This window comes from Erythrolamprus reginae, chromosome 2 (genome assembly GCF_031021105.1).
Source record: "Erythrolamprus reginae isolate rEryReg1 chromosome 2, rEryReg1.hap1, whole genome shotgun sequence".
Taxonomy (NCBI): Eukaryota; Metazoa; Chordata; class Lepidosauria; order Squamata; family Dipsadidae; genus Erythrolamprus; species Erythrolamprus reginae.
Window position 1 is genome coordinate 284,943,769 of NC_091951.1, and position 27,245 is coordinate 284,971,013.

Consider the following 27,245-nt stretch of genomic DNA (forward strand, 5'->3'; position numbering starts at 1 on the left):
TTATATGTACATGTACATTTCTTAATGAAAAACGTGTCTTTTTTCATAATTTAGACTAACTTTGGGACGTTTTTGAGGGCTGGAACCAATTAGAAATATTTACATTAATTCCTATGGGGAAAAGTTGTTCGAGATACGAGTTGATCGACTTACGAGCCCAGGTCCGGAACGGATTAAACTCGTATGTCGAGGTACTACTGTATGTTCTATTCTTCCTGGGAAACTTCACTGCAGTCCATCATACCACCTCCCCATCTCTACCACCATCCCTCACATCAGACCAGTTTCATTTGTCGTCATTCTGCTGATGTCTCTAAAGTGAAAGTTCCAATAATGGAGCTTTAAATATTCTAACATTGAAATTATGTCTGTATTGCGACAACAGGCTAAAATAGCATAACTGTGAAAAGACAGGGCTAATTTTCCTCCTTTGTTTCCTCTCAAAACAAAATATGGAAGAATCTGGAAGTCATAACTTGTTGTCTATATTATAAAGGCTAAAACTGGTTAGGTAAAGATTAGGTAAGACAGAAGCACTTATAAACATAGAACACATGTATAATTAGACTGAACTTTTGCACATATGCTGCTTTTTTCATATCTATAATAAAGGTTGCTCAGTGGTGTCCTTGGTGCAACTGCAATTAGCTACTGAGGACAGGCCTGGATTTCTGGAGAGGAGATTTATTGACCTGTCTGGTGTAAATATTAATGCATGTAAAGAAAGACAAGAAATTGTACCGCTAGTGACTCAACCTACTTCAAGATTTTCATACACACACACACACACCATTGCTTTAGTAATTATGCACTGTGCAAATATAATCAGAATACTACCTTTAAGCAAGGAGTCAGAGGCAATACAGGCAGGAGAGGCTTCCACAAGGGGTCACAAAATAAAATGTTATGCTAAAATAGTTATGCTAAAATAGTTTCTTTGACCCAAGGTGGGGTGGGTAATAATTTCACTCATCAATGGGCAGAGGCCCTCTAAAGCAGAGGTCTTCAAACTTGGCAACTTTAAGACTTGTTGACTTCAACTCCCAGAATTGCTGGCTGGAGAATTCTGGGAGCTGTCCACAAGTCTTAAAGTTGCCAAGTTTGAGGACCCCTGCTCTAAAGGGAACAAGGAGATCACTGCTTCCACTCTGAAGAATTACAGAACAAGATGGTATAATATGTGTAGAGAGGGGGTAGGCATGTAGATGATAGTTCCTGCAGTGAATATCGGCGAACCATCATAGAGTAATTATAAAATACAATGTTGCTGAGTGTAGAACCCTAGATTTATTAATCACTTTATGATTCTTTTCATATTTTGTCCAGCAGCACTGCTTAACAGTACACAGAAGAATACCGTATTTTTCGGAGTATAAAATGCACGGGCGCATAAGGCGCACCTTAGTTTTGCGGGAGGAAAACAAGGAAAAATGGCCTCTGCCTCCCAGCAATTTGCCAAACAGCAAACAGCACAGTTGATATACACTGTTTGCTGTGTATTTCTGTGCACGTGTGCCTGACCCATAGAAATAGCAAAGAATTGGAGAAATATACGGTACATTATGGCAGTGTATTAATGCCAGATTTTTTTAAAATGTAAGAAATTATTACATGCCTCACAATTATTTAAATAGATCTACTCCAAACATGACTAAGTCAGGGTTTAACTCAGCTGCTTTAACTTAATACTAAAACAGGACACTGTTACATTTCAGATTATACTTTCACAAACTGATGTGGCTTTCTTGAAGTATATATTATTCTCTATTATTTAAAAGAAGACACAATAGCACTGGGCCTCTTCAGAACAAGCATTTAATTTAAAAAGCTTCTTCATTTTGTTAAGTTGTCTAGAACAATAATAAAGCAGTCTTTAAAAATAAGTCTAATTTGAACATTCTATAGACATTTATAGTTATTACTTACTCCTTGCATCCAGATTCAGCAACTGATTAGCAGAAGAAAATAAAAGCTTCCAATTTGCCTCCTTGCAGCTAAAGCTGCACTTTAGTTTCCTTTCATTTTAGCACCTGGCTTGCCTTGCAGGCTCAGTCAGCTGAGAGTCAGGAAGCTGATAATGAATTGCTTTGCTTAACAGGCTCTGCTCTGTTTGCTGCAAGGAGGTAAACTGCTGGGAGGCAGAGGCCAAAGAGTGGTGGTGGCTGGGTGTGTGGGGATACATTTGGTGTATAAGATGCACCCAGGTTTTCACCCTCTTTGGGGGGGGGGGGGTAACAAGGTGCATTTTATACTCCGAAAAATGAGGTATATATATATGAGGGCAATCTTTCATTCTGGATTTCATAGGCATCTCAAGATCAAAGCCCAGAAGAGGAGCATCTCGATCTGCAAAGGAAAGACAATTATCTTTGGACAAAGATTTTAGAAAGAACACATACACAAAGCATGAGCCCCCAAGTCCACACCAAGGGCCAGTTCCCTTTATGAAACCAAATCTCTGGACCTCATTTTTTTAGTAACCAACCCCCCAAAAACCAACCTCTTTGCTTTTGGGAATAAATGAATCTCCTCCTCTCGCAATATGTCTGGATTCCATTTTTGATCTGTTCTTGAAAACAGGGATTTGTTCTTGTGCAATGCCAGCTCGGAGAAACACCCCCCCCCCCCTAATTATTCTCCTAACAATAGTATTCACCTTTATTTAAAGCACTGGTGTCTTTGTGCTTCATTTGTTAAATCCAGTGTTTCTGAATTATGTACAGTGATTTATAAATGATTAACCCTGGCTCTCCAACTAAAGAATTCATTGATCCATTACAAATGCTACACTAAATAATGATTTAGAATTACACCCATGAACTGTGGCTATGCACAGTTTCTTTCTCTGGCATAGCTTTGAGGAAGAAATGGGAAGTTGTGCTTCTGCTTTTAATTAACTGCTGTGTTTTGTTTTTTCATCTTGTCCAAACTCACAGGGGTTGTTAATTTTAAAGTAAAATTAAAGCAGCCTTCCCCAATCTTGTGTCCTGGTGTATACCACCTTACATTCCAAGTCAGCCTGATCATTATCCAATTTGGCTGAGGTTCAGAAAAAATAATAAGCTCCTGTTAAAAGGGAAAGACAATGTTTCCAAATTCCTTCCTGCCCAAAGTTTATCTACATAACAGTAGATTTGTATGCCGCCCCTCTCCGCGAACTCGGGGCGGCTCACAACAAAAATATAAACAATCGTACAAATCCAAATAGATTCAATAAATTTAAGTATTTAAAATAGTTTTTAAAAGAACCCCACTATATTAACAAGCACCCACACAAACATACCATACATAAATTGTACGTGGCCGGGGGAGGTGTTTCAGTTCCCCCATGCCTGATGACAAAGGTGGGTTTTAAGAACTTTACGGAAGGCAGGGAGAGTAGGGGAAGTTCTAATCTCCGGGGGGAGTTGGTTCCAGAGAGCCGGGGCCGCCACAGAGAAGGCTCTTCCCCTGGGGTCCGCCAACTGACATTGTTTAGTTGACGGGACCCGGAGAAGGCCCACTCTGTGGGACCTAATCGGTCGCTGGGATTCGTGCGGCAGAAGGCGGTCACATATAATGTTACATATGAATGAGGCTATCTTTGTACGAGGGCACTAACTGAACGTAGGAACTACAGTTAGGATCACAATATACATAAGCATGAGTATATACCTTTTTTAAAAAATTAAAAGCTCATACCTAACGGGGGGGATATTATTTTAAAACAGAATTGTAATATAAGATATAGGGTGATGATGCTTTTATGAAATGATCTACCTCTACCTCCAATTTCTGTTTCCACCGTGCATGATGACGGATAAATTGAATGCATTGCTTTTATTTAAATTGCATCTCATATTGAAGTTCAAGAAAACTATTTATGATCCCAGCATGTAGAAATGTTTATATATTTCATTCTAGCATTTCTTTTCCCTGGGACATATTGTTGTGATTTCTCCCAGGGAATGTCGCCAATTTAGAGATTATACCTGCTGAAGAGTAAAGTCCAGGCTTTAAGTAAAGAATATGGACATTGCCTACAGTCTCAGAAACAAATCCACTGGATGTGATAAACTGCATGGTTTCAGGTTTTTCTTTTGTAGCTCCAGAACCATTTTTGTTGTGTTTCCTGTCAGCCTTTGGAAATGTCAGATTCAGAAGAGGAAGAAGACGCAGAAGCTGTAATTTACCCTGATTTAAGAGAAGTAGAGGAGGGTAGTGGTGATGAGAGCTTAGTAGAAAATCCATCAGACGTTAGCATGGATAGTAGTACTTCATCAGACAATGGGGGTGTAGATCAGTGTTTCCCAACCTTGGCACCTTGAAGATATCTGGACTTCAACTCCCAGAATTCCCCAGCCAGCATTTGCTGGTTGGGGAATTCTGGGAGTTGAAGTCCAAATATCTTCAAGGTGCCAAGGTTGGGAAACACTGGTGTAGATAATAGCCCTTGGTTAAGTGCCAAATTTAGAAGATTAGAGAAAAGAAAAGATGAGCTTTCAGGAATGAGGTTTTGAATCTGCTATTCAGAGTGTGTAAATTAATTAATACCTCACATCTGGAGATAGCCGGAAATGAGGGATGCTTTTCTGCAAAGTGAAGAAGACAAGTTGGATGTTCTGCCATTTCTCCGGTGAAGTGAGTTTTAATATTGCATGTTTGAAATTTGCTTGAACCTGACCCAGAAATAAGGAGATGTTAGAAGCTGACGACCTGCTCATGAGAAAGAATTTATGACTTTGTAGTTTAGCTTGTGAGATTGGAATGCACTTGCATGTACATTGACGAATTACAGGGTGGAAGAAAACAAATAAAGAAGTGTTATTTTTGAAAATCCAAGCCAGTAAAGAGAGCATTTTTGGAGCAGCATAGCCAGACCAGAACAATTTTAGTGCCATATTTCAGCAGGATGGTCTTCTGCTGATAGTTGGTGGAAAAGTAGTATTTAACCCTGCTGTTCTGTTCGAAAAAAGTTCCTAATGTTATGTTCCCGGGTCACCCTGACCCGGACCGAAAACTCTTCATTTGCAGTGCTTATGTTTGGTCTTTTTGAAAGCTTTTTTCACCTGGAAACATGTTTGAACATTTCTGCACACAATGGAATGAAAATTGAACTGAAAAAATTAATCCTTATTGGTTTATTTTGCACATAAATGTGCCTCCCCCCCCGTTTTTGTGAAAGTTTTTTCAATTTATGGATAGTTTTGCTTGCAAAATCCATTCTATTTTACTAAAGTTGGTGTGGGATTGGTAGCTTGAACATTTCTGCACACAATGATATGAAAATTGAACTGAGAAAATTAATCCTTATTGGTTTATTTTGCTCATAAATGGGCCCCCATGCTTATACTCAAATAGGCTTATACTCGAGTAGGCTTATACTCGAGTATAAAATGATATGGTCTTATATTCAAAAATAAACCAATAAGAATCATTTTTTTTCAGTTCATTTCTATTTTTCTTATGTTTAGGATTGTTCAATTTAGTATATCAAAACTTTTGAGTTTATTGATAATTTTGCCTGCAAAATGCATTCTATTTTACTATTCTATTTTGGTGTGGGATTGGTAGCTTGAACCTTTCTGAACATAATGATATGAAAATTAAACTGAAAAAATGATCCTTATTGGTTTATTTTGCTCATAAATGGGCCCCCATGCTTATACTCAAATAGGCTTATACTCGAGTAGGCTTATACTCGAGTATAAAACAATAAACCAATAAGAGTCATTTTTTTCAGTTCATTTATATTTTTCTTATGTTCAGGATTGTTCAATTTAGTATATCAAACCTTTTGGGGGAAAATTCCTTAGGGATTTGTAGCCTTAAAAAATATAAATTGACACGAAATTCAAAAAGGATGGGGGGAGGGGCTTTTTGATCAAAATAAAAATATAAGTCTCAATTTTTCCAGTTCAATTTTCATATCATTATGTTCATAAATGTTCAAACTAGTTTTCCAGTGGAAAAAGTTTTCAAAAAGACCAAATTCAAGTACCTAAAAAAAATCATTTTGATCCGGGTCTATATGACCCGAACAGAGTAAATGTGACTTTTTTTTTGCCAAGAAAAATTTTTTTCCCCCACCCCCACAAATATTTTTTTGATGATCAGCATTGTTAAATTGAGTAAATGAATGTGTAAGATTTTAAAGAATATTTCGGATTTGGAGCATAAAAAAATAAAAAGTGAAAATTGTTGCAAGCAGCCGGGGGGGGGGGCTTATTTCTGATGTTAAAAAACAGTAAGAATCATTTTTTTCAGTTCCTTTATATTTTTCTTATATTCAGAAATGTTCAAGGTACCATTCCCACACCAACTCCAGTAAAATAGACTGCATTTTGCAAGCAAAACTATCCATAAATTGAAAAAACTTTCACAAAAATGGGGGGGAGGCACATTTATGGGCAAAATAAACCAATAAGGATTAATTTTTTCAGTTCAATTTTCATTCCATTGTGTGAAGAAATGTTCAGACTACTTTCCAAGTGAAAAAAGCTTTCAAAAAGACCAAACATAAGCACTGCAAATGAAGAGTTTTCGGTCCGGGTCAGGGTGACCCGGGAACATAACATTAGGGAGTTTTTTTTTTTCAGCAAGAAAGAAACCTCCCACCCCCCAAAAAAAATTCTCATAGAGAGAACCCCTGAAATGATGAAAAGTCATGAAATTTCAAGTTTCAGATATGCAGGGAAAATTTTTTACAGGGTCTCAAACCTTGATTTCGGGTCTCACAGACCCGAACAGAACAGCAGGGTTAAAATGAAAAAGGTTTTTTTTTTAATATTACTTAATGCTTTTAAAAATGTAGAAAGTTTTTGCATGGGGGTATTAATGATGATGAGGATAATGATAATGAAGACAGGTGAATACAGGGTCCGTCCCCCCAAATGTATGTTTTTATTCAGTAGGCAGAGTTTGAGAACATGCTATGTTATGAGTTTCATCATGGTAACATGTAAGGTAGAGATCACAAAGTGATATATGCAGTTTTAAGCCAGCAATGTGCAGCAGCAGCCAAAAAAGCCAATGCAGTCCTAAATTGCATTAATAGAGGGATGCAATCTAGGACTACAGAGATACTAATACCACTCTATAAAGCCTTAGTTAGACCACACTAGAGTACTGCATCCAGTTTTGGTCACCACACTACAAAAAAGACATTGAAACACTAGAGAATTTGCAGAGGAGAGAAACCAGGATGATTAGGGACTGGAGACTATAACATATGAAGAGTGGTTGCATGAGCTGGGCATGGCCAATCTGTCAAAGAGAAGGACCAGGGGAGACATGATAGCAGTAATCTTTCTTCTATTCCTATCTCTTTCATTGATATGTTCTATTACTATATCTTCTTTTCTATTCTTTCATAGATATATTTTACTATGAGTATCTCCTCTATAACCTTCATCATGTATTTTACTATGTGTATATATATATATATGTATATACCCACTAAAACTCTCATTGTGTATTGGAATAAATATAAAATAAAATAAAATAAAAAATAAATAAAATAAATAAAATAAAATAAAATAAATATAAAATAAAATAAAATAAAATAAAAATCCAATACTTGAGGGGCTGTCACACAAGGAGGGGGTCAGACTGTTTTCCAAGGCATCAGAAGGCCAGACAAGGAACAATTAATAGAAGCTGACCAAAGAGAGATTCAACCTAAAAGTAAGGAGAAACTTTCTGGCAGTAAGAGCGATCAATCAGTGGAGCAGCTTGCCTGCAGAAGTTGTGAGGGCTCCAACTTTTGAGACTTTCAAGAGGAGATTGGACTGCCATTTGTCTAAAATGGTGTAGGAACTCCTGCTTTTGGGGGGGGGGAATTAGATGATTTACAAGGTCTTTTCTAACTCTAGTACTCTAATCTAATCTAATCAAACAAAACAGTCTAACTGGGCATAGAATCCCAAAATTACTTCACAGGAGTCCATAGTCCCACTTATGTCCATGAACATTATTTTGAGAAGCCTGCTTCCAGAAATTCCTTCTCCTGGTCCTCCTATTTTCTTCACACCTCCACATTCAGCAATCCTGCTTTCTGTGGCACTGAAGAAGGAAATAATATATAATATGCTTGTCCAAAACTTAAGACATTCCCCAGTCCTCCTCCTCATTGACACCATTCCTATAATAAATCAGCCAGCCCTAATTTGCCTAGAGATGCAGAGGAAATGCTATCCATTCTTGTTCTTGACCCTTTGATACCTTCAAAATCTCAAATGACTAAATGTGGGAGCATTTAAAAAGCAGGGGAAGCGATCTAACACAAAATAGTACTATGAAGATATGGAATAAGTTAGAAATACAGTTTATTTATATAGTCCATTATGAACAAACACTATCTATTAAATATATAACTTAAATGTTCTTTGTTGCCTTTAGCTATGATACCCTTTATAATGCTCTATATGTCTATTTTTTTGGTCATACATGTTTAGTGTTATGTTTGTTGCTGTCTTTTTCCTTCCCTTTTTTTTTTAGTTGTTGTTTGTATTTCTTTTTTAATGTATATAACTAATAAAGACTATTTTAAAAAAAATAAAAAGGGAGGGAAGGGTGGATAGACATATTCCTTTACAAAGCAGCTTCAAAGGAGTAGCTCAGTCAAAGCACAGTTGAAGTGAAGCAGCCTTTGCTTGACACAATCTTAATTGAGAGCGCTGAATTAAAGAGCAGCTGTTTACCTTAAAAAAATACATTGTCAATGAAAGGGTCCAGCTTTAGACAAGTCATTTGCAAAAAGCATATGGGAAGATAAAGAACAGTCTGTAGCATTTCTTCCAGCAGTTGTATTCTGGGGGGGGGGGGACCCAGAATGAAAAAGTAGCTTCTCCCCAAGCCAACTTCAAAATAAGAGAGTAATTCCTTTTCGTTTTTCCTCCCCCTTACCTTAAGATTCTCTAACCTGGCAGAAAATCACAACCAGTGGTCTTGCTCCTCAAACTCTTGAACACAGTTCAGCTGTGGTAGGCGAAAACATCTTTGTGTATGGTGGCACGGAAGATGGTAAAGCAGTGGATGATCTCTATATGTTCAATACAGGTAGGTGCAACTAAATAGTCACAGGACAATGTAGTTTGCTATATGTCAGTCACTCCAGAATATGTTTGTAAAACAAAGGCAGATAGAAAAGCCAGTTTGGTCTAGTGGTTAAGGCACCAGGCTTGAAAGTAAGAGACCATGAGTTCAGGCCCCATCTTAGCCATGAAAGCCATCAGATGGGTGACCTTGGGCCGGTCACTCTCTCACAGCCCAACTCTCGCCTCACAAGGCCACTGTTGTGGAGAAAATAGGAACAGAAAGGGTTTGGATAGGTTTGCCAAATTTGTAAAAAAAAATAAAAAATAACGAAGATATATATAAATAACATAAAGATACATACCAGTAAATAAATAAAATTAAAATATAACCACTTGCTTTCTTCTTTTTGTCAAGCTGTGGTACAGATTAGTGTAGACCCCATTATTACTTGCTATGTCTATAAATTTGTAAGAGTTTATCTTACAGCAAATGCGTTGATTCATTTAATTAAATTCTACTTTATACAGCCTAAAACGGAGTCTAGCCATATATTCCTGTATCAGCCAATCACGTTAAATGTGTTCTACAGCTATTTATAGGAAAGTACCAGGGACATTTCTGTGAAAAATAGTTTTGTATGATTTTTGCTCCCTGTGTCATGTTTTCAAACATTTATAAATGTTTTATTGTATATCCTAGCACTCCTTTTCATTATTGCTCATAGCATCTTAGAAGTATTCTTGTCATTCTAATACTTCATATTGGCATTTAGTGTCTCATTGTTGGACTCCAGTGAAAACCTTTGGTTCAAACCCTCGTGCCAGGTAAGTGATTATTTTATTCTTCTTTCAGACTTTTTTGTGGTTAAACAAGGTATCTTAGTCTTTTGTTTTTTTATTCTAGTTGTCAGAGAAACTGTCAATGAAAATTTAAATTTCTAAAGCAGAGGTGGACAATATTGAGTGGTGTGGATCACATCTAATGTTTGGAGAATGCCTGATTCATTTATTTTATTTATTATATATTTGTCATATAAGTATAGAATTATAGTTTGTATTAACATAACAAATTATAAAGAAGTGATAAAAAGGATAACAGGACAGAGGGACAGGGAGGGAGGACACAATAGTGGGCTTATGCACACACAGCATTAAGCAGCACAGTTGTATATCCACGGGCAACCTAATTTTTCTTCTTCTTTTCCCTAGTTTTCCAGTGTAGAGTTGCGATTTTTACTTGTGCTTAAGACTCTGTTGAATCTGTTTAGGAACTTTTATGTAACCCTTACAGTTTCGGCAATCACACCAATTTTTAAAAGCTGTAGAAGCCACAAATTGCCCACATCTGTTTTAAAGCCTCATTCATGGATCACGTATCACACAACAAAATATTGATCTGCTAAATTAACCAAAAAAAGGGAATAACCTTTGGGTAATCTTAGAGCAATATGCACCCTGCACAGTTATTCCAGGACCAGAATGGAAGACATTTCTGGAGGGCAATGTAATGTAGGTACTCACTCACTCCACATTACATTTGCATCCTCAAGGTATTATCTCCTGGTGTCCTTTTAAAGTACTCTTTTTCCTCTTAGATCACGTTGAACATTCATACCCATCTGGGCTTCACTTTATTATAGGTTAATATCCTCTCAACTGAATCAATGGTTACCATTGTCTTGAATGACCCCTTCTAGTCATGTGGTTTCCAATAATACTAGACCAGCACAGTGGTTATAATACTCTTCTTGTAAATAGAAAGTTGCTGGCTTGAAACCTAGCAGAAACATGCTTGTTTGTTTAACTTATGTTTTCCTAAACTGTCAAGTTTCCTCCAGCCTTTAAAAAAACAAAAAGTCCAATGGTGCAGTATTTCATTATTTCTCAGGTCACTTGAGTCTCAAGTCACTTGAGATACAAGGATTTTATCTCCCACATGTTTTGCCCCTCTGTAAACTAGTAATTTAATCCTCTTTCATTCCAGCCCACATCTGAATCTAACATCCAAAACTCAGCAGGATTTCCCCACAATAAAAGCTTATCTTGTTAGAGGTGACAAATTTCACAGTTGGCAATCTGTTGCCTGATTGAATCCTTGAAGTTAGTTCTCAGATGTGTCACTTTGGCTTACATAGCTCTCCAAGTCTTGAGCTGTTCTCAATTTAAACAAAAGGGGAAGTGCCCCTTTTCTAGCTTCCTATATCGTTAGGTTAATTAATAAGAGTTTTCATGTTGTGTTGGCGAGGATGTTGTCTGGTTTCAGTGAAACAGTTTAAATTGAGCAAGAAGGCAGTTTGATCATTTGGATTCCATAGTATTTGTCAAGTAAAGAGGATACAGAACAGTACCAATATGGCAAAAATGATGAATTAAAGTGATTAAAGTGAATTAAAATGATTGTATTGCCTCCTATCATATTTATTTGCAGTTCTTTAGTCAAAACTAGTAGAGGAGCCATTGGTGGTGATATAGTCTATCCTATCTGCTATCCATTGTTTGGACAAATTGGTCCATCTGGGTCACAGTTTCGTTCTGATTCTGGAGCAAGTAATTCACAAACTTTGTGGTTGATTAACAGAGTTGGAAAAGTTTAATACCTACTGTTTAATCCTTAGTCCCTAGGCACTATTTTCTCCAATAGCAATGGTTGCAGGCAAAACTAGCTATTAATCTTCACACCATCAGGGCATACATTTAAACCTTAGCTCTCCGGACACTTAATCACTTATTTTAGGTATGGTTTATTCAGTGAAAGGCTACCAAAATTTTTACTACCGCACTGTGGGCGTGGCTTATGCAGGTCATCCTGCATTTTCTTTCAACATCTTTCAGTGTAAATTGGATGCTCTGGGGCAGAGCTCCATTTTTGCTACCCCACTGCATTCGCCCCCATCTGGGCAATAGCCACCCCTGGGCTTATTCATCAAAAGCACACAGACATGTTTCAGCAAGATTTGGCCCTTTACCACACATCATAGTAAAGATACATACCCACCCCCCCACACACAAGATTTTTTTTTAATTGTAAAAATCAAGGCCTATATATTAATCTGTGCTCCAGGATTCAAATTGTCTATTTTTAACATCTTTATAAGAAAATAGATACCTGACCTTTCCCTTGATGATCTTGCAAGACAGCTGATCTCTATTAATTTGTGTTAACAGTGCTAACAGTATCTAGCACATGGGTGGGTAACAATGACCCCTTTATGACCTATGGACTTATGATTATGATTGTTCAGGAATTCTGGGACTGGCCATGGTTGTCTACCCTGATCTAACAGATATGCCTGTATTAAGACATATTTCTGTTAACAATATAAGCAGCACTTTTAAAATTCAACTTTAACTTATAGCAAGTTTCTCTGCTATTCTGCAAACCAGAAATGTTATTATCTATGTTCCACAATCTGGATGTTATTTGCTGGTCCCCTGCTCCAGAAATAATAACAATTAATAATAATTTATTAGATTTGTATGCCGCCCCTCTCCGAAGACTCGGGGTGGCTCACAACAACAATGAAACAATACAGATAGAAATCTAATAATTAAAAACTGTAACTAAAACCCATTACCTTAAAAACAATTGATACTACACAATCATAACCACACATAACTTTCAATGGTCAGAGGGGGGGCTACACTAATTACCCCATGCCTGGCGACATAGATAGGTCTTAAGGCTCTTGTAGAAGGCGAGGAGGGTGGGGGCAATTTGAAACTCCAGAGGAAGTTGATTCCAGAGGGCTGGGTCCGCCACCGAGAAGGCCAACTCTATGGGACCTAACCGGCCACTGGGATTTATGTGGCAGAAGGCGGTCCTCTAAGTATTCTGGTCCGATGCCATGTAGGGCTTTGTAGATCATCACCAACACTTTGAATTGTGTCCAGAAACTAATCAGCAACCAATGCAGGCCGTGGAGTGTTGACGAAATATGGGCATATCTGGGAAGATCCATGACTGCTCATGCAGCCGTAATTCTGCACGATCTGGAGTTTCCAAACACTCTTCAGAGGTAGCCCCATGTAGAGAGCATTGCAGTAGTCAAACCTCAAGGTGATAAGGGCATAAGCAACTGTGACCAGGGAGTCTCTGTCCAAATAGGGCCGCAAGTGGTACACCAGGTGAACCTGGGCAAACGCCCTCCTCGCCACAGCCGAAAGGTGATGTTCTAAAGTCAGCTGTGGATCGAGGAGGACGCCCAAGTTGCGGACCCTCTTTGAAGGGATCAATTCTCCCACCAGGATGATGGATGGACAGATGGGATTGTCCTTGGGAGGCAAAACCCGCAGCCACTCCGTCTTGTCAGGGTTGATTTTGAGCCTGTTGACAGCCATCCAGACCCTAACAGCTTCCAGGCACCAGCACATCACTTCCACTGCTTCGCCGAGTGGACACAGGGTGGGGATGATAACTGGGTGTCATCAGCATACTGATGATACCTCACCCCATGCCCTTGGATGATCTCTCCCAGCAGTTTCATGTAGATATTGAATAGCAGGGGGGGAGAGGACCTACCCCTGAGGCATCTCACAAGGGAGAAACCTAGAGGTCGACCTCTGACCCCCCACTAACACCGACTGCAACCGACCGGAGAGGTAGGAGGAAAACCACCATAAAACAGGACCTCCCACTCCCAACCCCTCCAGCCAGCGTAATGTTATTTCATTAGGTACTATTCATAAATCAAGATAGAATCCAAGAAACATAAATAAATTTAATTTTTACTATTAAACTCTGTGTCCCACTGCCACATTCTTACCCAGTCCAGTGCTTAACTGTTCATTCAGAAACAATTATCATGCACTCCAGGTCATGATAAATCATGTACCATCATGCAAAAAAGTTCCTATATGTAATTTAAATAATTTTTCACCTGACCCATAGCTTTCAGCAACAGGGTCAAGGTTAGCATATAACCATTTTCAGGAATGTTCTCTGTACATTCCATGTACAGTGGTACCTCATCATACGAACTTAATTGGTTCCAGGAGGAGGCTTGTAAGGTGAAAAGTTTGTAAGATGAAACAATGTTTCCCATAGGAATCAATGTAAAAGCAAATAATGCGTGCAAATCCTTCAGGAAAATCCCAAACTTTAGAAGGGAGGAGAACAGAGGGCAGGGAGGAGGAGCTAAAGGGGGCAGGTGGAAGAAGCAAGGCTAGGCTAAAGGGTGAGTGGGAAGGAAGAAAGGCAAGGGGGCGCCCCTCCCTTTTCTTTCTTAAAAAGACACCATTTCAGTGCCTTTGCAAGCATGCAAAATCTTTACTCCTCCAAGCTGCCCCTCCCTTTTCTTTCTTCAAAAAAGGGGGGGGAAAGAAACCCCTTCATCCCAGCAGCAGCTGCTTGGGTTCGTAAGGTGAAAATAGTTTGGAAGAAGAGGCAAAAAAATCTTAAACACCGGGTTTGTATCTTGAAAAGTTCGTTAGAAGAGGCGTTCGTAAGATGAGGTACCACTGTACTTGGTTTATTAATATTTTGGTATATGCATAAAAGCAACAACACAAGTTGCAGCAAATCTAAAAGCATTAGAGAGTGCAGCGCACCAGCACAGAACTGCAAGGATGACAAATTCAGAGCAATTTTCTTCCTCTTCAAAGAAAGTGGAGCCACAAGGCAGACAACTAAAGGAGACTTTCCCAGAGCAACATATCCAGGACATGCCATCTCTTGTAAGCCCCAGAAAGGTGAGGATGGGCATTTGGTCAATGACCTCTGTGTATGTTGCTTAGGGAGCAAATATTTTAAAATAATGCATTTGAAATCCAGGCCTTACAGTAAAAAGCATCTTTTGATTCATTTTTCAACACACAAAATATGTGTTTACAGCGTATTATAATCCTTGTTTTGAGGGTCACGACAGGAAGCTGACAAGATGCTTATTGTTATATCTGATATTGCTCTTAGCTAAATCAAATGCAATTCCACTTAAATTTAGGGCTACGAATAGAGATAGGACCCATCTAATTTTCAGTGTAATGAAAGTGTTCAACCGCTTCATAAATCTGGAGCAAGAAAGATCTGAACCACAAACTTGCAATTACAAAATTAGTGTATCAACAGCCAAAAGGAAATGTGGGTTATATGAATCATTCTAGCATTGATATGTTTGTTACTGGAATGCTTCACAGCAGAAATCTTTGGGCTATGTTTATAAATTGCAGTTAAGCAGCTTGGAATGAATTTTTGCATTGGCATAAGTATGCATATAAAATCATTATTATGCCTTGCATTTGCAAGATTGATATTGAACTTTTTAGGACTATAAAGTAGTGTAATAAAAATAGCAAATTTTAAGAACTGACGATTGTCATTCTCGAGGACTTTTTAAGCTGTATATCTGAATATATTACATGGAAGATAATAATATAATCATTTAAAAATTACTTGCATTCTAATGTCTATTTTATTCATACAAAATATTCCATTCAGGTTTTATATTATTTCATAAATAATATAAATTCCAAAAAAGAAGCTTTTGGCGTCCAGGGATCATGTTGTAGAAGAAAAATATACCAAATAATCCTGTTTTTCTCAGTTGTATTTTGTATTTTGATCGTTCATCCTTTAATTCCTCTTCATTTTATTGCAAGAAGAAGGGAACTAGTAAATATGTATTTTGTTATGATTTAAAAAGACAAACAGTAACACTTAAAATAAAATTTCTGTAAAAATTAACTATCCTGGGAAAGCGTGTGGCAATGGCAGCATGAAACGTAGATACTACAGCCTCAAGCAGTTGTTTAATTGGTAAATCCATAATGAGTTTCCTGTATTTAATATAATTAGATAATATAATGTCATATAATGAGCTGTTTCATTTGTTCTATGGAGTACTCGCAAGGGATACGGATTCAGATAACTAGCTGTAGCCATCCCATCGAAGATCATTTTAGAGGCTGCTGAAAAATCCTCCCAGATTTTTTACCATTCATATTCGTATAGCATGATGAAAGACAATTTTTGAAATTTGTTTCAACTGTGAAACAATTCTTGCATTAAGGTGCAAGACATGCATGCATGTAGTACATATATGAATACCCTGTTCATCATATACTCATATTTCTAGTAATCTGACATCCCATTGGCATCCCACTCGCAGGTTAAACCCCAAAGGAAAACCTTGCAAGGGGGCTTTTCAGTAGCTATGCTACTGCCACACTGGAAAACCAATTAAACATTGCAACAGCAGTAAGTACAATTAATAGGTTGAGAAGAAGTGTTCTGATTCAAGGTTACAGGCAAGCAGATGCAGCCAAGCAGTAGCCACTGCAGTTAAGATTAATCCCAGGAATGTACCGTATTTTTCAGAGTATAACACACACTGGAATATAAAACGCACCTTAGTTTTGGGGGAAGAAAACAGGAAAGAATCTGCTTACCAGGTATTCATCTGGCTAACTTTCTTAGTCTGATCAGCTTCAGCACATTATTTTATCCCCTGATTAAGGTTTTAAAACAAAATTATTCCGAGAGAGTGTAACAAGCTTGCAAGCCAGTAAGAGCTGGGAACATCATTAGCACCTGGAAAGAAACAGTCTGAGCAAGTAAAGCAATGAAAAAAAAACCTACAAAGAAAGGGTTTAGAAAACATTCTTTGCAGAGTATAACAATGAAAAAGCTTGCAAGCCAGTAAGAGCTGGGAATATTGTTAGTACTTGGTTAGGGCTGGAAAGAAACTTACTCAGAGCAAGTTAGTGCAATGAAAAAAAAACCTGTGAAGACTTAGGGTTTGGAAAACATTCTTCTCAAAGAGAAACAATGAAAGAGCCTGCAAGATAAGAGCTGGGAAGATTGTTAGCAGCTAGTTAGGACAAAAAAAACCCTACATTCAGAATATAAGACACACCCAAATTATCAGCCTCTTTTAGGGGGGGCAGGAAGGTGCGTCTTATCACCAAAATTACAATAGTTCAAATGCTTAGCAGAGAATGCTTGCCTGAAAAATGTTGCTTACCCTCCTACATAATCAGATTCAAGGACAAAGTCAGATTCTGAATTGTGACTCATAAGAGTGAGGGAAGCCACAAATGAGAGTATAACTCATGGGTTGTATACAGAATTTCAGTTAAGAGATCAGGGCATTGGATGATCCAAAGTTTTTGGAGGAAAGGACTTAACATATACATCAAGGAAGGGGAAATTAAAGGGATCTGGGGTACAATGGCTCCAAGTTAAATACCTATGGAGATTCTCCAGAGGTGGTTTCCACTTACCTTTGCCACTGGTTCGTATTGTGACATTTCAAGTCAAGAATGTAAACCTCCAAATGCTTCAACGACTCTCTAAAGGGGTGCAGGTGAGCAGATGTCTGCAAGCAATATAAATTTTTTCATTCCCCACTATCCTGTCAGAGCTGAAGAAGCTTCTTGAATGAGAAGCAAAATGCCTTCAAAAGAAAAAAAAACAAGGAAGCCCAGTTGCCTCCTAAAAAAGCACCTTTGGGATTTACAGAAAACAGTTCATACTAAAAAGCATGACTTAAAGGAAAACATACTTGGCATCTTAAATACAGCTCATCTGTCTGGAAACCATACCACATCTCGGACATCAACACCCTTGAAAACGTCCAACGATACTTCACCAGAAGAGCCCTTCACTCCTCCACTCGAAACAGAATACCCTACGAAAGCAGACTTTCAATCCTAGGTCTAGAAAGCTTAGAACTACAGCGCCTAAAGCATGATTTAAGTATTACCCACAAGATCTATGCTGCAACGTCCTACCGGTCAATGACTACTTCAGCTTCAACTGCAACAACACAAGAGCACGCAACAGATTCAAACTTAATATTAACCGCTCCAAACTTGACTGTAAAAAATATGACTTTAACAATCGAGTTGTTGAAGCGTGGAACTCATTACCGGACTCAATAGTGTCAACCCCTAACTCCCAACATTTCTCCCTTAGACTATCCACGATTGACCTCTCCAGGTTCCTAAGAGGTCAGTAAGGGGCGTACATAAGTGCACTAGTGTGTCTTTCGTCCCCTGTCCAATTGTCTTTCCTTTATCTCATATATCATATATATTTTCTTCCTTTCATATATCTTCTCCTCTATTTTTACATATTATCTTTATATATATTACTTCATTTATTTATTTATTTATTTATTTAGATTTGTATGCCGCCCCTCTCCACAGACTCGGGGCGGCTCACAACAAAGTGCAAAAAACAGTTTATAACAAATCTAAATTTATACTAAAACATTTTTTTAAAATCCCATTTTCTAAACTCACATACATACACACATACCATTCATAAATTATATATGCCCGGGGGAGATGTCTTAGTTCCCCCATGCCTGACGACACAGGTGGGTCTTAAGGAGCTTACGGAAGGCAAGGAGGGTAGGGGCAGTTCTAATCTCCGGGGGGAGTTGGTTCCAGAGGGCCGGGGCCGCCACAGAGAAGGCTCTTCCCCTGGGGCCCGCCAACCAACATTGTTTAGTTGACGGGACCCGGAGAAGGCCCACTCTGTGGGACCTAATTGGTTGCTGGGATTCGTGCGGCAGGAGGCGGTCTCGGAGATATTCTGGTCCAGTGCCATGAAGGGCTTTAAAGGTCATAACCAACACTTTGAATTGTGACCGGAAGTTGATCGGCAACCAATGCAGACTGCGGAGTGTTGGTGAAACATGGGCATACCTAGGTAGGCCCATGACTGCTCTCGCAGCTGCATTCTGCACGATCTGAAGTTTCCGAACACTTTTCAAAGGTAGCCCCATGTAGAGAGCATTACAGTAGTCGAACCTCGAGGTGATGAGGGCATGAGTGACTGTGAGCAGTGAGTCCCGGTCCAAATAGGGCCGCAACTGGTCTATTCTCTTCCATATGTATTGTGTATTGGACAAATGAATAAATAAAAAATAAAATAAATCATTAGGACAACTGAGACTAAAAGCATAGCTACATTTTTATGGAAATCCGATTTCAAGGAAAAGCAATCTCTAATCAGAGCATATCATGTTTTGCCCATTCATGTGATTCTCTTCTAATTTGCAGCTAAATCCCATTTTTAATAAATTTATATTAACTAAGTCAATTAGTTCCAGCTAAAAATTAACATAAATAAAACCTTAACGTGTGAAAACATTAAAAAATGGAAGTGTTAACTTGATCTATTCAACTTTCTAAACGGACAATTTGTGAGGGACTCAGAAGAACCACAGAACGTAAGAATTTTACTAGGGAGACACGGAAACCTTATAGGAATGATTTGCACCAACAGAGTACAAATAGATCATAGATACAAAAGCAATGAATGCATAAGTAGAAATCCTAAACAAAACAAAATAATAATTTTATCTGCAAATTGACAGGAAATATCTCTCAGGAAGGCAACCAAACAGGAAATATTAACAATTTGATAGGGGAAAGTAACTACAGAATAAAAGATTTATGTTTCTTCACCTGTTAGTAGCCCATGCTTGTCAGATATAACAATAAACATTCCCCGGCTGGGGTATCTGTAGTTTCCTGCTACTTCTGTCAAAATGAAAGCGAGTGACATGACCTGTACCCTTTTTGGACATGTGTGCAATCTCACATTGCACTTCAAAAGGCCAGTGCTTGTATTGTGATGGCATGTTGCTCTTTTGTCATATTGACTCACTTGACTTTCTCACAGACATCCATATTACACCTGCTAACACTCAGCACCTTTCCTGAGGTTTAGATCTATACTGAAGCTCAAGAGAGAAGACTGTTGAGTTTGGCTTTATCAGAAGATGGAGAAGAAAAAGAAAATCTAACTAAGAGAAACAGATTGGGGTGAGGGAAGAAGGAGGGAATTCTAATCACTTTTTAATAGGAATAGGAATAAGAATTAGAATTTAGACTACAAGAGAGTAGACTAGACTAGACTAGAACAGAACAGAATAGAATAATAGAACAGAACAACAGAACAACTTTATTGTCATTTTGAATGTACATTAAAGCATACATTAAAATGAAATTTCATTGCATGCAACCCTCAAAGGGTCACTGCCTCCAATATACGAATCCCAGCGACCAGTTAGGTCCCACAGAGTGGGCCTTCTCCGGGTCCCGTCAACTAAACAATGTCGTTTGGCGGGGCCCAGGGGAAGAGCCTTCTCTGTGGCGGCCCCGGCCCTCTGGAACCAACTCCCCCCAGAGATTAGAATTGCTCCCACCCTCCTCGCCTTTCGTAAGCTCCTTAAAACCCACCTCTGCCATCAGGCATGGGGGAATTGAGATACTCTTTCCCCCTAGGCCTGTACAATTTATGCATGGTATGTTTGCTTGTAGGTATGATTGGTTTTAAAATAAGGGTTTTTTAGTTGTTGTAGTATTGGATTTACATGCTGTTTTTATTATTGTTGTTAGCCGCCCCGAATCTACGGAGAGGGGTGGCATACAAATCAAATCAAATCAAATCAAATCAATACATACATACATACATACATACATACATACATACATACATACATACACTATATAACCATGAATGAATACAAATTATGCATATACCTACATATATTTTATGACCCAAAATATTACTCTATACCAAACCATGCTATGTAAAAAAATATATGAGGTCATTTATACAAAAAAAAACAGAGAAGAAAAAGATGCACATCATCTATTCCTTTTCATTTCAATAATCCTTCATGATAGCACAAGAGAGAATTCACAAACAGAAGGTCAAGAAAACACTTACAGCTATATACTTCACTCAAAGTAGGTCCCCTTAGACCAGTGGTTCCCAATCGTTTTTTGGCCATGCCCCCACTAAGCATCTCTAAAATCCTGAGGCCTATCCCCCTCCCCCCGTGACATATAATCACAATAGCACTAGAGAGAAAATTGACAAATAGAAGGTCAAGAAAAGACTACAGCTTTATACTTCACTCAAAGTAGGTCCCCTTAGACTGACTTTTGCAAAATATGCACTCCAAATGACAGCTTGTAGCTCTCACAATAGGGTGGAATGTACAATCCATCCCCTCAAAAGTTATCTCAATGCAGCAGCCCTACAATTATTTGTTTCTAGCTCTCATGCCATGGTACAAAGTTCTTGGCAGGGAAAGTTGTTGAGGCAGGTAGGTATTCTTTCTTGTGCACCTCTCCAGTTGTTTTGGCCTAGGCTTCACCAAATCATGAAAAAGGCTCCTTGTCCCGAAAACCCACTTTTTATTTGGCTAATGTGACTTCCTAGCATTCACATCTCCTCCCACAACTGCCTACAGGAAAAAACCTGTTTGGGAAACCAGCAAAAAATACCAGAACAATAAGCTAGACTGGAAGGTTGACAAGCATCTCAGAAAAAGACCAGAAATCTGTATGGGTTTATCTGTGAAGTGACCAAAAGTAAACTTGATTTGAAGAAAACTTTATCTTTATAATCAATGAGAATAGTTTCAGATGAATAGCTTCAGTAGCCTCTTTTTTTATAAAAAAACCAAAACCCCAGATATTATGTGTGTTAAGTGAGTCCAACCATTATTGTTAGTGTTTAAAGCACATTCTCTTTGACATTCTTTTACTTTGAGAAACATTTCATTCTCAATTGGAAATACAGCATTTAATGCAAATGAATTTGAACTTTTTAGGTCAGGCCATGCTTTTGCTGCCATTGGAGAAATCATCTATATGTTTGGTGGTCGTTCCAATGAAGATGAATATTATACTGATGTGTATGCACTGGACACAGGTGATTTGCATTCTGTACGATCATTTTGTTCAAATTATGAACTGATGGTGTAAGTTAGCAAAGTAATGATTCAATGATGAAAATAAATGTGACAAACCCTGACCATTTAGGGATATATTTCAAGCAGTATGAGGGCCCAAAAAATTCTGCTACCAAAGAGTTCAGATTTTTACCAACTGTATTTGCCAAAAGGCTTCCCATTCCAAATAATTATCTGTAAATGGGACAAAGTAATCTTACATTTACTGAAAATATGGTATTATTAAAGAATGCATACATTTCCATCTAGGAAGAAAGATTTGTCCCTTTGCTATAAAAGGAAGGAGAAAACAGCTCAGTGTCCAGTGATTTATTCGACTGTCTCTACAAAATGTACATGGAGTAAATTGAGCTAAATAGATCTATCCCCAAGCACAGAATTACCCTACACATGTTAATGTGGGAGAGAAAGCCACTGAACTCATTGAAATTTACTACAGATGGGATGCCTTTTACACTCATTTTAATGTGGGATGCCTTATAAATAAATAATTTGGCAACCAGACAATTCATTTAGCTGACAAAGACTTGATTTCTTAGCAACCAATCTTCCCTAGGGGGTGAGGGTGGATCATCCATCTTTTCAGATAAATATGGTACTCAGGAAAATGCATTATTCCGAATTCTTTGGCAAATAGAGTACAGCAATATCAAAGGAGGATACACAAGGGACTGTAAACAAAAATCCATGTCATGTAAGTTTCACTGTTTTTGGTGGAATTTAAATTCAACTAACAATGCAATCTTGGCATAGTGCAGAGTAGGCAATTTTGGGTGGCTGGAACATATCTAGGATTGTCACATGCTGTTTTTACCACTGTTGTTAGCCGTCCCGAGTCCACGGAGAGGGGAGGCATACAAATCCAAAAGAAAGAAAGAAAGAAAAAGAAATTTTGAAAGCATGTGCCAGGGATATTTACAAAATGACCAGCAGGTTAAGCATGGTCAATCGAATGAAGTTATCTACAATTTTTGCCTTCTCTTTCTGCTCAAGATCCCCATGGACAATTGGTGGGCCATTATGTGACACAGAATGCTGGACTCGATGGGCTTTGGCCTGATTCAACATAGCTCTTCTTATGTTCTTATGTTCTTAATTTGATGGGATCTTTGTAGGATCCAAAGGTATTCCTGCAGCCAGCATAATGCTAGAGGCAGATGATTTTCTCTACAGCATTCTAACTTCCAATCTAACATTGTTATTAAAGGAATATTTAGTTACTTAGGTTAGAAGACAGTAGACACCAGAAGCGGTGTCTTGGCACACCTTGATGCCTGCTTACCTGTAGCTTAGCTTGCTACCTAAAGATTGCTCTCTGTTTGTTTTCCATTCTGTATGGATGCTTTTGGTTGTAAAACAAATCTTGCCACATATTTAGTGCTTTTGACCCCATTTGGATCAGGGTTAATTTTGTGTGTGTGTGTTTCACAAAATAAAAGCCCTATTTAGCAAAGCTTACTATAGGATCCAATCTGGGTCAATCATCAGGGCCAGAGGTTTAGTCCACACTTCACACTTCTGTAGATGTGCAGAAACATCTGTGTATGTGCAGAAGTGTCCCAGAGAGGTGAACGGAGCCTCCCTCCACCTGCACTCTGGTTCCAAGAGCCAGTCTGGATCAGGAGCAACCCACCACTGTTTAATCTTCTGACTTTCGGACTCTCTACCAGAATGTAGAGAGAAGTTCACTGACAATGGGCTCCAGGATGACTCTGAAAGTTTGGGCAACTAAAACTCTGGTCCTTGTGACAGACCCAGATTGGTCAACATTAACCTGGGACCCATATATTTGCCTTCATTCAACAAACTTAATAACTGTGGAGCCCTGCAAGGATGATAAAAAAAATGGAAGATGGCAGGTGAAGTCCAATGTCTTCTTATGTATGTGCAATGTTATCATCTCTACAAAAAGGATAGGAATTTAATTGCACTGACACAACTGCAATCTTGACTTTTTTAATCTCACCTCCACCAGTGTTCCCTCTAATTTTTTTTTTTGGGGGGGGAGCGGAAAAGTATAGTGTCTGAGCGGCAGTCCCTTCGGGACTGGGCGGCACAGAAATAATAAATAAATAAACAAACAAACAAACAAACAAACAAACAAACAAATAAATAAAAAACCCACCCTGTTTTGCCTCAGAGAATTTCAAAATAAAATACTGTACTGTGTGTCTATAACAGTGAGCTCATAATAGGGCAATTCTATCAATATCAAAATGCCACTTAAATAGTTGAGCTAGTTTCAAACTAGATTTTGATTTTCTTTCTCTCTTCCTTACTCCCATTCTTTTTCTTTCTCTTTTCCTTCCTCTCTTTTTTCTATCTGTTTCTCTCTCTTCCTCTCTTCCTCTCTCTCTCCTTCCCTCTCACTCTTTCCCTCTCGGCTTCTGGGCAGGTTTGGAAAACTCTGAGTTGATGATGATTTTTAAGTGAGCAATTGCTCACTGCTCAGCTTACAGGGAACTATGACCCCCACCAACCCCCACAATGCCATTGGTTGGTGGGATTCTGAAAAAAACTGGCAAACTGACTGACTGCATGTTGCTGTGTTGTGTAGGGTATATGTAGCCTTAGCGCTAAAGCCTCCTTACTCTCAACTCCTTTGCTGGCCTTATCCAGGAATTTAGGAATATGCTTCCATAGAACTTAACTCTAAGAGGGATGTGAAATCTTCACCAGAATTTTGAAAGTCTGATTTGGCCATGCTTGAGTTTTTAAATATTGCGCTACATTTACGAGAGAGATTATGACCGTTTAAATTTATCTAAATATGCAAAACAGGCTCCATTAATAATGTCTGTACTGATGGGGTTGCTGGTTTTTTCTCTTGCAATTTTCCACTGCAGGCGATGTAGGGGTAGAGTTAAAGATAGTGCAGCATAAGTATTGTGAGGAGAGAGAGAGAAAACTGGAATTACATCAAAGGATCCATTCTTTAGACAGCTTGGTGAATTAATACACTTTTATGAGTTAAAGAAAATGGATGTAAATGTCAAAGGATTGGGATGGTGCCATTTCCAGACACTGCAGAACAAAAGCAAATGGAAAGATGTTTTTATGTTGTTTTTTCTTCTTCCCCCAAAGTATCTTTAACGTGGCAAAGGTGTGAAATAAAGGGAGAAAAGCCTTTCGGAAGATCCCATCATACATTTACAGCACATAGTGATAAGGTAAACAACTGAGCATTTTACTCTCCTGTTACAAATTCATCTGCTTTTACATCCGTTGGATTTGAGAACCTTGACTGCAAAGATTTATTTATTTATTTATTTATTTATTTATTTATTTATTTATTTATTTATTTATTTATTTATTTATTTATTTATTTATTTATTTATTTATTTATTTATTTATTTATTTATTTATTTATTTATTACATTTGTATGCCGCCCCTCTCCGAAGACTCAGGGCGGCTAACAACAATAATGAATACAATGTAAACAAATGTAATATTAAAAATAATCTAAAAAACCCCAATTCAAGAGACCAATCATACAAACACGCATACCATGTATAAATTCTATAAGCCTAGGGGGAAAGGAGAAAAAAAAATTCAATTCCCCCATGCCTGACGACAGAGGTGGGTTTTAAGGATCTTGGGAAAGGCAAGGAGGGTGGGGGCAACTCTGATATCTGGGGGGAGCTGGTTCCAGAGGGTCGGGGCCGCCACAGAGAAGGCTCTTCTCCTGGGTCCCGCCAAATGACATTGTTTAGTCGACGGGAGCCGTCGATATGCACTTACTGCTTGGCCCATTGCCAGTAAAGCCCACTTCCTCCCTATTATTGCAAATTATTATTATTATTATTATTATTATTATTATTATTATTATTATTATTATTATTATTATTATACAAAACAGCAAACAAGATCACTATGCTGGATTTCGTATTTCATCACCAGTCGGGCACTTCCCAAGCACCTAGGACTGCGTGATGTAGTGGCGAATTATGTTTGCCGATCCCAGTAAAGTGGCCTTTTGCAATTGACAGATGGAGATTTTGTCAATTCCGATGGTTTTCAAATGTCCGCTGAGATCCTTTGCCACTGCGCCCAGCGTGCCAAGTACCACTGGGACCACTTTCACTGGCTTATGCCAGAGTCGTTGCAGCTCGATTTTTAGATCTTCGTATTTCACTAATTTCTCTAGCTGCTTCTCCTCAATTCTGCTGTCCCCTGGGATTGCGATGTCGATGATCCATACTTCCTTTTTTTCCACAATCAGGATGTCTGGTGTGTTATGCTTCAGAATTCGGTCAGTCTGAAGTCGGAAGTCCCACAGTAGTTTTGCTTGCTCATTTTCGACCACTTTTTCGGGCTTATGATCCCACCAGTTCTTTGCCACTGGGAAATGGTAGTTCCGGCACAAATTCCAGTGGATCATCTGTGCCTCAGCATCTTGTCTATGGTTGTAGTCAGTCTGTGCGATCTTTTTGCAGCAGCTGAGTATGTGATCGATTGTTTCATCTGTTTCTTTACAGAGTCTGCACTTGGATCGTCTGTTGATTTTTCAATTCTGGCTTTGACAGCATTTGTTCTAATGGCCTGTTCTTGTGCCGCCAGTATTAGTCCTTCTGTCTCCTTTTTGAGTGTTCCACTTGTAAGTCATGACCAGGTCTTTTCTTTATCCACTTTGCCTTCAATCTTCTCCAAGAACTGGCCATGCAATGCTTTGTCTGCCAACTGTCCATACGACATTGAGTTACAGTTTTTCTGTACTGCTTCACCTTAGTTTGCTTCACCTTGAGAAGCTTCCTATTGTTGACGTCCATCTTTGCTTTCCTTCACATAGTCAGCTAATGCACGCTTCTCTTCTTCCACTGTCTGCTTCACTTGCAAAAGTCCTCTGCCGCCTATTTTCCTTGGTAAATACAGCCTGTGATGATGATGATGATGATGATTATTATTATTATTATTATTATTATTATTATTATTATTATTATTAATTAGATTTGTATGCTGCCCCTCTCCGAAAACCCAGAGCGGCTCTCAACAGACAATATACAGAGTACAAATCCAATATTAAAAACAATATTTAAAACCCTTTTAGTAAAAATAATCATACAACTCAAATAGACCATACATATATCACAATAGCTAAGGGGTATATCAATTTCCCCATGCCTGGCGACATAGGTGGGTTTTCAGGAGCTTACAAAAGGCAAGGAGGGTGGGGGCAGTCCTAATCTCTGGGGGGAGTTGATTCCAGAGGGCTGGGGCCACCACAGAGAAGGCTCTTCCCCTGGGCCCCGCTAGGTGGCATTACACCCCACGGCCATGTCTCCCAGCTAAAACAAAAATATTATTCCCGAACTTGACCCATCTTCAATGCTTGAGAATGGATGGTCTCTAGTACTTTGGTCTCTTCTAATAGCAGCCACTGATTGGCTGTAGTAAGCGGCGGTTCTTCCTTTCTCCGTGCGCATCGCAATGTTTCGCATGTGTCATCTCGTGAAATTTTGCTTCTGCGCATGCTCAGGGAGCAAAAAAGCACCAAAATCTCATGAGGGGATG

At 38.6% G+C, this 27,245-nt stretch overlaps 1 protein-coding gene across 2 annotated transcripts in view; it reads left to right on the plus strand.

Moving 5' to 3' along the window:
• The window catches only part of LOC139162441 (kelch domain-containing protein 3-like), an 88,447-nt gene that overhangs the window by 22,809 nt on the left and 38,393 nt on the right, over window positions 1–27,245 (plus strand). For both annotated transcript variants that reach the window (XM_070742807.1, XM_070742808.1), the window contains 4 exons: window positions 8,893–9,039; window positions 9,791–9,842; window positions 21,593–21,693; window positions 24,818–24,903. In XM_070742807.1, coding sequence (XP_070598908.1) covers window positions 8,893–9,039; window positions 9,791–9,842; window positions 21,593–21,693; window positions 24,818–24,903 — 386 coding nt within the window. The remainder of the gene's footprint in view (window positions 1–8,892; window positions 9,040–9,790; window positions 9,843–21,592; window positions 21,694–24,817; window positions 24,904–27,245) is intronic.